We start from the raw sequence: 12,517 nt of genomic DNA, 5'->3' as shown, positions 1-12,517 counted from the left end.
GTTTTTCATAGAAACTCTGAGGTGTTTCAGTAGTTTGGAACTTATAAGTTCAGGTAATAAGTATTCTTTATTACAAAAAGGATAGTGATACTAATTATTTCAATTCATGGTATTTCAGTTAATACTGATAAAATGCAAGGTAAACATTTGTTGTATTTTTTAAAATTTCTTATGTTATGCCAGTCTGGGTTTAAAATGTGGTTAAGATTGAGGAAATTTTGGTTGATAATATTGCATTAACTTTGCCAGTATTTGTTAATATCACCTGTTTATTCTTCCTGTTGTCCCTATCAGTTTATTTTTTATTTATTTTTATTTAGCATTTAATTTTCATTAGTAACTTTATGTGGTACATTTGTTATTTTCCATATTTGTAGATGAAACTGAGGCATAGGAGTATTTACTAACTTCTAAGGTGACAAAGCTAGTAAAGCGTGGACCTGGAATTTGATTGTCTCCTTACTAACTAGTCTTTCTGTTCTTCACCACTGTAGTTTACTGTTTTGAAGAGAACATATAACTTTTCTTATAAAAGGCATTCTGATTTCTCTTACATAGATTCCTTTTTTCCCATACTATAAGACAACAGAAAGAACGGAGAAATGGAGAATTTCTTTGTCCAGTTGCTGACTTTTTAGTACCCCAGAGTCTAGACTTCTATCTGTTCTTTTAAGCTTGTGGTAACCCTTGCAATGCTCAATTGCAGTGCAATTGCAAGATTTTATCAATGTAAAGAAATAGTGTTTTTTTTTTAACTAGAAAGTTCTGCAAAGGAAGAAATTTATCCTTAACGAATATGAATGCATTTTATATATTTTCTTTCACATCATAAGATTAATAAATTGTTTTGATTTTTTTGGATGTGTGAATTAAGCTTCTGTAGTAAAGCATATGTAGCTCGTAGAAACAATTGAAATATTTCTGCTGTTACCTTGAAGCTAAAAACTTGCTCCTGACCGACTTCTGCTCTTTCAGTTTAGGCGCACAGTCTTTTATCCAAAAACCCGTGAAGTTCTGAGAACAGAAATTGACCACAAAACCTGACTAGTATTAACTTACTTGGTTGCAGATCTAGATCTGAACTAAAATTAGGCCCTTTTTCAAGTATTTATACATTTTACTGAAGAAATATGAAAACATTTGATTTCTGGGTGCTGACTTAGATTCCACTGGTAATGTTAAGTAGTATTTCTAAATCTTGAGGAGGGAAAGTTGAAATTCTAAATTCTGAAACAGACTCAGCCCTAAGGTTTTTGGATTGGATTGTGAGCCTCTATTAGACCTTTAGATTACTATTAAAAATAACATAATCTAGATATCTTATGGTTTGAAAGTATAAGGTTGGTGTACTTTTTTTTTAACCACATTTTTGCTTCTTTGAAGGAATTCATTTAGCTTGGCTATGCTTTCTCCACTATAGATACATTAATCAAAAATAAAAACCTCCTTAGTTTTTATTTTGTAGTCAAGCCTAATGTCATTTAATGAAGTTGCTGAAATATTTACGCTGTTTGCCAACCACAAGAAAAAGGATAGCTTTGAGTCTCAGGTTTTTGTATTTTCTCTGCTTTATAAAACTTAAAGATGATATACTTGCAGAGTTTTCTCATCATATTAATATTATAATAGCTACAAGTAGAACTCTTTTATCAAGAAAATAAACTAAAATTTACTGTGACATTTTAAGGTATAGGATTTTTTTGGCCACGTAAAAATACATAGTTTATTCTTTATAAGTGGAAAATATTTTAAAGAATTTATGTTTGCTTCCCTGAAAAATTCTAAATGATCATTTAATCACATCTGAAACATTATACTTTATGGGATGAGCATTGCAGCTGGTGGTGTTACTCTGAGCTATTTGACAGGAACTGAACACCACCTTATTAAATTAGAACTGCAAGGGGAATTTTAATAGGCAGCATATAATTACCAGACTTGGAATTAGACCAAAGAGCTGAGGTTCATACTCGGCTCTTTTGAAATATACCCTGAGAATGTTAATAACTGTTTGAGAACAAGATCTTGAGTTTAAAAGAGGCTTTGGGCTATGGCAGCAGATTTTAACCTTGGGCCTAATTGTTCTGAAAATAGGTGTGCCATCTCCTGACCACTTCTTACAGCACTTAAGTTTTTTTTTCCCAGAGTTTTTCTGTCCCTAGGCCTTACCCTTGCTTAAAAGGTAAGAAACCTTACCTTACCTAATGTAAACATGTCAGGACAACTTTTTGTTGTTGATGACTTTGGGAGAATGAAAGGAATATTAGTTATAGTTGATTTTGATTTGATTTATTTAAAAAGAATTTATTGAAATCCACCTAAAGGTCACATTTTGTTCCAGGTGCTCTGTAAAGACAAATAATAATGATCCCTGTTGCCTTGATCTTCACCAGCCTTATGAGAAAGACAGAATATACAGATAGTTACTGTGAGGCTAAACGAAGCTCCATTCCTCTCCTATATGTTAGTTGAAAGCTGTGAAGAAAGTTCTTCTGATCATACTATCTCCCAACAAGTAAAATATCTGAACAGCCAAAGCAAAAATCTGTAAGCACATACTCTAATATTTTAGCAAAACTTTTTATCTTGTTTACAAGTTCATAGTTTAGAAGGAATAAATTGGGGATAAATAACTTTGTTCCTCAGGCATGCCTAGGGAGTCATAGATTACAATATTTTGATATTAAGAGAAAGACCAGAAAGTTGTCAAAGGCAGACATAATTCAAAAAGAAAAACTAGGGACTTCCTGGCAGTCCAGTGGTTGCGACTCCACACTTTAACTGCCATGGGCCTGGGTTTAATCCCTGGTCGGGAAACTAAGCTCCCACAAGCCATGTGATGAGGCCAAAAAAAGAAAAGAAAAAAAAAAAAAGCGTAACTATTTGGGTCTTATTTACTAAATTAAGCAGACTTATAGATTAGAACAACTTTTATTGTATCATTTTATTGCAACATAGTTCAGTGCTAGTACTAGTAAAAAGCCCAAAAGTGCTTAGATTATGTTTAGTATACTATTTTTGAGAATGCCAGGAATTATACAATCAGTTCAGTTGCTCAGTCGTGTCCTTCTCTTTGTGACCCCATGGACTGCAGCATGCCAGGCCTCCCTGTCCATCACCAACTTCTGGAGTTTATTCAAACTCATGTCCATTGAGTTCATGATGCCATCCAAATCCTCTGTTGTCCCCTTCTCCTCCCACCCTCAATCTTTCCCAGCATCAGGGTCTTTTCCAATGAGTCAGCTCTTCGCGTGAGGTGGCCAAAGTATTGGAGTTTCAGCTTCAGGACTGAAACTGATTCAGGACTGATTTCCTTTAGGATGGACTGGTTGAATCTCCTTGCAGTCCAAAGGACTCTCTCAAGAGTCTTCTCCAACACTATACTTTGTAACATAATTTCCTTCCAGAGGATTTTCTATAAAATTCAAAAAGTGTTTTTGATCCACAGCTGGTCAGATAAGAAAACTATCTAAAATTTCATTCTTCCCTAAGCTTCTATATAGTTGAATTTTGAGGGGTGATATAAATATCTCTGATATATATAAATATATAAATATCAGAGAAGATAGATCAATTCCTTGTGAGATTTAGGGACTCAGAGGTTGATTTTGGCTGTTTTACTACTTATTTCTAACTAGGATTTGTACATAAAGTATTTTGTCTAGAAACCACATATAATTTTTTTAAATTGGAGGATAATTGCTTTAAAGTTGTGTTGGTTTCTGCTGTACAGCAGATGTGAATCAGCTGTAAGTATACATATATCCCCTCCCTCTTGAGCCTCCTCCCCACCACCTCTATCCCACCCACCTAGATGGTCACAGAGCACCAAACTTAAACTTCCTGTGTTACGCAGCACCTGCCCACTAAGTGTCTGTGTTTCAGTGCTGCTCCCTCAGTTTCTCCCACTTTCCCCTTCCCCCACTGTGCCCACAAGTCTGTCTCTGCGCTTACATCTCCACCCCTGCCCTGCACGTTTCACCAGAGCCAGCTTTCTAGAGGCCGCGTGTCTGCCTTTACGTTTGCTTTTCTCCTTCTGACTTGCTTCACTGTGCTTGATAGGCTCTAGGTTCATCCTCCTCAACTCAACTGGCTCAAACTTGTTCCTTTTATGGGTGAGTAATATTCCACCACATATATACCACAACTTCTTCATCCGTTCACCTGTTGACGGACGACAGGTTGCTCCCATGTCCAGTCTGTTATAAATGGTGCTGCCATGAACATTGGGGTGCATGTATCTTTTTTGAATTGTTATAGAAAAACCACTTACATGCAGAGTACATCACGCCAAATGCCAGACTGGATGAAGCACAGGCTGGAATCAAGATTGCTGAGAGAATCATCAATAACCTCAGACACGCAGATGACACTACCCCATGGCAGAAAGCAGAGGAACTATAGAGCCTCTGGACGAAGGTGGAAGACGAGAGTGGGAAAGCTGACTTAAAACTCAGCATTCAGAAAACTAAGATCATGACATCCGGTCCCATCACTTCATGGCAAATAGATGGGGAAACAGTGGAAGCAGTGAGAGGCTTTATTTTCTTGGGCTCCAAAATCACTGAGGACAGTGTCTGCAGCCATGAAATTCAAAGATGCTCCTTGGAAGAAAAGCTATGACACACCTAGGCGGTGTTTTAAAAAGCAGAGACATTACTTTGCTGATGAAGGTCCATATAGTAGTCAAAAGTTGTGCTTTTTCCATTAATCATGTACGGATGTAAGAGTTGGACTATAAAGAAGGCTGAGTGTGAGAGAATTGATGCTTTCGAGTTGTGGTGCTGGAGAAGACTCTTGAGAGTCCCTTGGACTGCCAGGAAATCCAACCAGTCCATCCTGAAGGAAATCAACCCTAAATACCCATTGTAAGGACTGATGCTGAAACTGAAGCTCCAGCACTTTGGCCACCTGATGCAAAGAACTGACTCATTGGAAGAGACCATGATGCTGGGAAAGATTGAAGGCAGGAGAAGGGGGCAACAGGCTGAGGTGGTTGGATGGCATTGTCAACAATAGACATGAGCTTGAGGAAACTCTGGAAGGTGGTGAAAGACAGGGAAGCCTGGCACGCTGCAGTCGACTCATGGGGTGGCAAAGAGTCTGACACGACTGAGCACCTGAACAATGAACAGCAACAGAAACCACATTTAATTTTATTTATATGAAAAACGTTTCTTGGTTCACAGTTAAATCTTTAAAGAGCATAGTATTTGAGTAGGTTACAGTTTTCTGCTTTTGAATATAGTTCTAAATGCTAATGGAAGCAGTACTAGTGAAAGACCATGTGAAACTCACAGTGGTGTTTTAGTTTTTACTTTGAGGAATTTAAACTATTTAACTCATGTGCTTTTATAATCAAGAACAAATGAGTCCTCACTAGTCCAAGATTAATTTGTGTCCTATTTGGTTCTGTTGCTTGTTCTTGAAAAATTATTTTAAGATCTTTTTTCTTTTAGTTCTTTATCATCATGTCACTCAGTCGATACACTATGTCTCTGCTTTCCTGGAGATACTGAAATAGCAGAATGTGATCCATCTTGTTTTCCTCTCCTTCATAAGACTACATATTAACATGCTAACATAATACGTTGGTATTGGTTCCTGTTTTAAATTTCTTCCGAAATTTTTTTCTTTAGCAGTTGTGTCTGATACTTCCTTATTTATTGTCTTTATCCCTATGTTCCTTCGATTTTTCTAAATTTTGGGGGCAACATTTATTGATCTTGCTTTCTCTTTTAATTACTTGCCTGTTTATGTTTTCCACTGCTGAGTTTTCAGAATAAGTGTTTCACATCCACTGCTGCTTTTATTTCACTATCCACACTTATTAAATGCCTCAGAATCTTAATTCCCTTTATTATTTCTATATTCTCTAGTTTCCATAGCTAATTGATTTCTTACTCTACCCATCTTCTCTGACTTCAGTGCTGCCATTGAGCTGTTGGCTCACACTTTTCTGCTCCATGGTTTCTCTTCTACTATGTTGGATACTTTCTCTTCTATCTATGTTGGATACTTCTTTACTACATCTTCTTCGGGGTCTGCAAACTTTTTTTTTTTTTTTTTTTTAAGATAACCAGATAGTAAATATTTTAAGCTCTGTGAACCAAAAGGCAAAATTGAGGATATTATGTGAATACTTAATACAAGCATTTTAAAATGCAGAAAACACCCTTAGCTTCCAGGCCACTGAAAAACAGACGGGTGGCCAGATTCTGCTTATGCACCAGAGCGTAATTTGCTGACCTCTGGTATAAAGCTGTCAGGTGGCCAGGAGACTGATAATACTGTCAGTTTGTCTATTCAGCAAGACAAACCAGAAGATACTGAATAGATTTTCTTTGATAGAGAAAGGAGGAAAATGGTGGTGTGCTGGCAGGAAATCCTATTGAAATTTCTAAGCAGTTAGGTTATACAATGAAAGAAGTAACTACCACTTTTATTAAATGTTTGCCATTTTCTGAAAATTGTGCAAGACATTTTATCTGCTATTCATTTAAACATCACTGTAGACTTGAAAGGTAAACATTAATGTCCTCATTTTACAGATGAGGAAAAGTGAACTCAGGGAAGTTCATGCATTGTCCAGACTTGTACTGTGCTGAGCAGACCCTAAGCTAACTCTGTCAGACTTCAAAACTTGGTCTTGCCATCACAGTATTCCACTGTCAGGGTGCAAAAGGCTGTCATATATCACAGATGGAACTTCACCTGATGTTAAATATGATATCTTCTTTCTTCAGTAAAGAAATAATTTATGGTAGGCTTTTAGCTTTTCATAGTAAAAAATCTTAATCATAGTTAAATTTCCTTTGACTAGCCCTCTGAAGCAGTTTGGATTTTTAGAGCTACAAATTAGTAATAGACATTAAATTGGGAAATTTGTCATAGATAATAATGTTCAGAATGAAATATTAATAGGAAATTATTGATATATTACTTTCTACCATTTATATCATCCATATGTATTAATTTCTGGAGAATATACACTAAAGAGGCTTGTTGGCCCTTTTTAAATAAACTGATATCACTGAAAATTCACTATTTAAAATCATTCGATAATACTGTCTTAGCTCTTAGTAAGAGCTTACAGATACTTCACAATACAAGCAAATCTCCTTGGATGCTTTTCTGATAAAAGGAACTGTGATTTTTGCACATATGAAAAATACCTTTAAATGTAGCGCTAAAGAAGCAGCTACACTTTGGTGGTTCAGACTGAATGAATAAGAAGGCTAGTCTGTGAATTAGTTGAAAAACAAAAGAAACCGTGTTGTAGGGGAAGGTCTTGAAGGAATGATCTGGCCCTGAAATGAAAAAAGGTGAGGTGATTGTGAAAACATCCGTGGTGGTGGGAGCAATAATTGTGATGAAAATTCATATTTGAGGGACATTATTTGGAATAGAGCATATTAGAAGGAAAGTGTTAGATGTGAGAATGTACTCGTAACTGGGATCAGATTGTAGTAAATCATCAGTGCCATTCGAGGTTAAAACTTTTTTTTCTATACGCTAGTATTTTTTCGAGTGGCTAAAATACACTGAATGGCACAAAGACAAGTTTTCTTAGCTTTTATCATTATATATTTATTTGATGTGAATCAGAAAAAAAATATGGCTGGCACATCAAATTTGGAACTTTACAAATATTGATTAGGAGATAACTAAAATATATTTAGGTAACACAAAAAAATATTGTTTAAAAAAATGATTTGTTAATAGTTGCTGATGACTTACTATTTACCAGGCCCTGTTAGAATATTTTCTATATATTAACCCGTGTGGAGAAAAGGGAACCCTCTTACGCTGTTGGTGGGAATGCAAACTAGTACAGCCGCTATGGAGAACAGTGTGGAGATTCCTTAAAAAACTGGAAATAGAACTGCCATATGACCCAGCAATCCCACTTCTGGGCATACACACCGAGGAAACCAGATCTGAAAGAGACACGTGCACCCCAGTGTTCACCGCAGCACTGTTTATAATAGCCAGGACATGGAAGCAACCTAGATGCCCATCAGTAGACGAATGGATAAGGAAGCTGTGGTACATATACACCATGGAATATTACTCAGCCATTAAAAAGAATACATTTGAATCAGTTCTAATGAGATGGATGAAACTGGAGCCCATTATACAGAGTGAAGTAAGCCAGAAAGATAAACACCAATACAGTATACTAACGCATATATATGGAATTCAGAAAGATGGTAACGATAACCCTATATGCAAGACAGAAAAAGAGACACAGATATATAGAACAGACTTTTTGACTCAATGGGAGAAGGCGAGGGTGGGATGATCTGAGTGAACAGCATCGAAACATGTATATTATCAAGTGTGAAACAGATCACCAGCCCAGGTTGGATGCATGAGACAAGTGCTTGGGGCTGGTGCACTGGGATGACCCAGAGGGATGGGGTGGGGAGGAAGGTGGGAGGGGGGTTCAGGATGGGGAACACATGTAAATCCATGGCTGATTCATGTTAATGTATGGCCAAAACCACTACAATATTGTAAAGTAATTAGCCTCCAACTAATAAATGAACAAAAACAAAAACTCAGTGTGATGGTGGATACTATTATTATATTCTTCTGATAGGTGATGCAGTGAAGGCACAAAGACATTAAATAACTTTTCCACAGCTAATAACTGGTGAATTCAAATCCAGGCCAACTTATTCTAGAACCTGTGTTCTCAACTTCATTACCTTAAGGCTCAGTGTTAATGGACAGCTGTAGCAAGAATTGTGAGGTCTGTAGGCAGATGGCTTACCTGTGTGAAATAGAGCCTTAGTGGAGAGGAACTGTTGAAGTTCCTGTATTGTTTTAATATAAATTTATTATTTATAGTGTTTTATTATAAAATACATTTTTGGAGTAACATTATAAATGTACTATTTGATATAAATTGAAGTAATAGGAATATTCAGAATACGTTTTTTAATTGAGTTGAGGGAGTTGGGATTAAATTTAGGGACACCAGTTAATAATTGATTGTCTTAAGTCTAGGTTTGGAGAAAACACTTGAGCCAGAGTTTTTTAGGGGAAATGGAGAAAAGGGAGCTAGGATATAAGAGCCATTGAACAGAAAAATGGGAAGTAAGAGAGGACTTGTGGGGAGTTTGTGAAGAGTCAGAGATCTATCCAGCTTAAGAGCAGGATAATACCATTAGCAGATAGAAAATCAAGAAAGAAACTTAAATAGCAGATGAATTTTGTTATAAATATATAATTTTTAAAAAGAATGTGAAAATCTAAAAAATATTTGATGGGCAGTTAGTGGTTATGAAAGTTAAGAAAGTAACTTTTCTGAAATTTTTTCGTTAACCCTTTTATCACTTATTTTATTCCTTATTGGTGATCCTTAGTATGGTGGTCAGGGCTGGGGATATATGTTTAAAAGTTACCTACTTAGAGGTGAATGTTAATACATAATGAGTAGCAGTGATGTAGGCCAGCTGTCTACGAACTTTCTTAAAGGGTCAGATACTAGATATTTTAGGTTTTGCTGACTATAGCAAAATCAAATATAAAAACCATTTGTGGCTCACATGCCATTATTTTTTAAAACAGGCAGCACGGCCAGATTTGGCTAACAAGATGCATAGTTTGTCAGTCCTCAGCATAAGCGTCTTATTTATATTGACATTTGGAGGTATTCCATCAGTTATTTCATTAATTCATAAAAGTTCAGAAATTTCATATGTTATCTTTCTGCACAGGACCTTACTCTGAGAGAAATGTTTAATAATGAAGTTTACTTTTAAGCAAGTGTGTTAAAAAGTGCCACAAACTAATGTAGAAATCGTAGCCTGCTTCTTAAAGACATACCAAAATTGGAGTTGGTAATTTAGCTATAAATTTGAGAAGCTTCATGGTCAAGGAAAGTTAGTTCGGTAAGCTCCTTTAAAACTATTTCTTTGTGAGATTTTGACATTGATACAAGTCTGAAAATGATTTACTTGATCTTAGATGATTCTTCGGATCACAGAGGTTTTACAGACAGAAGCAGTTTTGGCTCGTGCCCAGTGAGGGCACACCTGTTGCTTGCTGTGCCAGGGCTTCGTTCTGTTCCTTCTCCAGGACGTTTGTGTCCTGCTGCGCATTGTCTTCTGAAAATTGGAAGTTGATTTTATTTCTTTACTTCTGTTACCTTCTCAGAGCTCAGATTAGTGCTGCTCTTTGTTAACTGCATCTTGATCTCTTGGGTTCATCTGCCTATAGAAGAAGACAGTACCAATTACCACTTCCTTTCAAAACATAGTTTGTTATTTTTTTGTTTTCTTAAAAGTCAGTGCAAAAGGTAATCTTTAAGGGAATTCTTGAGCAGAATGATTGATGTGACTGGAAAGAACATTTATGATTTATATTCAACACTGTTAAGTAATATTGTAGCTTTTGGTGATATAAGATGTGGCTTCCCTGGGGGCTTGATGGTGAAAAACCCACCTACCAGTACAGGAGACACAGGTTCCAACCCGTGGGTCAGAGAGATCCCCTGGAGAAGGCAATGGCAGCTCGCTCCAGTATTCTTTCCTGGGAAAGCCCATGGACAGAGGGGCCTGGCAGGCCATGTCCATGGGGTTGTGAAAGAGTTGGACATGACTTAGTCACTAAACAACAGCAAATATAAGATGACTAATGCTTTGCAAGTTGTTGAATGTAACCAAATTAACCACTTAAATACATATAACTTAAAGTAATTTTTCTGAAACTTTTTCGTTAACCCTTTTATCACTTATTTCATTCCCTATCTAAATATTCTGTTGAGATTTATTTTGTGTTCATAGTCCTATGAAAGGGCTTCAGTAAAGATTTGTCAGTGCTCTTTTGTATGAATTTGAATGTCTCTCCACTGCAAAGTGTTTTTTGTAAAAGGAAGAGAAAAAAATAGGTAAGCTTTTTAAACATGGTAATAGTGAAAATTTCTTCATAGAGGATGTGATATCAGTTGTCAGTAGGTAATGAGAAAGTTGTGGATAGGTCGGGTGAGTAATAACACTTATTATATGTTCCAGATAACATTTAAATTGTGATTACTGAATGCATTACATTACTGAATACATTTTGTTTAGAATATGTCTAAAATATAAAGAACCTATGTCTAAACACCATGGAATTAGTTACTTTAATGAAGAAAATAATAAATTGATAATTTCATAACTTTCCATATAATATATTCATTTGAAAATGTTACATTCTGCTGAATATTTGTCTCTGTATTTATTTTAAAATGTGTTAAAATTGAACCAGCTCCTGATGAAACACGTAGAGCATTAGTAGTCCATTCTCTACCTTAATGCCTGGTTAACACTGCAAATGGCAAATACACTTGTCATGACAGTTTGTTCTGTTCTGAATTTGCAGTTCAGAATGCAGTGATGGAGAATGGTCTGCTTCTTTGCCACATCGATTTTCTGGTACAGAGAAAGATCAGTCCTCGAGCGACGAGAGTTGGGAGACTCTGCCCGGAAAAGAGGAGAACGAGCCTGAGCTACACAGTGACAGCAGTGGCCCGGAAGAGGAAAACCCAGAACTGTCCCTGCAGGAAGGGTATGCTGGCAGTGTGGCCTGTGGCTCTCACGTGCTGCGTGGGGTGCTACGTATCACCTTCACAGGGTGCTATGCTGTTAGTCACGTTTACAACCCCTATGTAGGACCAGTAGGTCCTGCTGAATTCTCTTAGGCTCTTGGTTATTTTCCAAAGAGCAGTTAACTTGAAAATACTGGTAATTACAGTGTCTTCAGTTGAAATACAGTTTCCATTTTGCTTTATTTAGAGAAACCATGGACATTTAAACGATCATTTTGGTTAAGTCAGGTAGGAGGGAATCAGAGCTGCCATTGCCCTTCAGTGGAGATAGTGACAAGGCAGAAGGGACAGCCGTTCTTGGGAATGCAGGCAGCTGTAAACAGTGAAGTTTACTGTTGTTGTCTGATTGCATTGGGTGATATTTCCAATTAGTGGCTTGATGTTAAATCTCTTTGTGTTTTCATCACTTTAACGGGAATGCTCTAGTACAGAGCTTGTCAGGTTTATGCTGTGACGGGCTGGATAGTGAGTATTTTCAGCTTTGTGTGCCAGTCTCTATTGAAGCTACTCAGTTCTGTTGTTGCAGTGTAAAAGTAGCCACAGGTAATATGTAAATGAATGGGTGTAGCTGTCTTCCAGTAAAATTGTTTTATAAAAACAGGTGCAGGCTGGAAATAAGCTGTGGGCCATAGTTTACCAGCTCTTGCTCCACTAGTATTTCCCGGGGAAGAGAGACTCTGGTGTTTAGGTTGATTTCATACATGTACACTCATACACAAAGAATTTTTTTTGTTTTAAATCACATTAAAGAAATTTTCCCCATTTTGTATTTTATAGGTTTCTGGTAAGAATATTTGTTGAATTTTAAAGTCTTGTTACCACCAATGGAAATGACATAATGATTTTTTACTTTTGGCCTAGTAGTCGTGAGCAGTTATTCTGTTACTCGATTTCCTAATATTCAACTACCCTTACTTC

General features: G+C 36.6%; 1 protein-coding gene across 1 annotated transcript in view; it reads left to right on the top strand.

The window, feature by feature from the left end:
- The window catches only part of PJA2 (praja ring finger ubiquitin ligase 2), a 70,052-nt gene that overhangs the window by 25,893 nt on the left and 31,642 nt on the right, over positions 1-12,517 (top strand). The window contains exon 5 of the mRNA XM_065923560.1: positions 11,374-11,559. Within this exon, the coding sequence (XP_065779632.1) occupies positions 11,374-11,559 (186 nt within the window). The remainder of the gene's footprint in view (positions 1-11,373; positions 11,560-12,517) is intronic.

This window comes from Muntiacus reevesi, chromosome 1 (assembly GCF_963930625.1).
Source record: "Muntiacus reevesi chromosome 1, mMunRee1.1, whole genome shotgun sequence".
In the NCBI taxonomy this organism is placed as follows: domain Eukaryota; kingdom Metazoa; phylum Chordata; class Mammalia; order Artiodactyla; family Cervidae; genus Muntiacus; species Muntiacus reevesi.
This window is presented reverse-complemented; position numbering and strand designations above follow the sequence as displayed.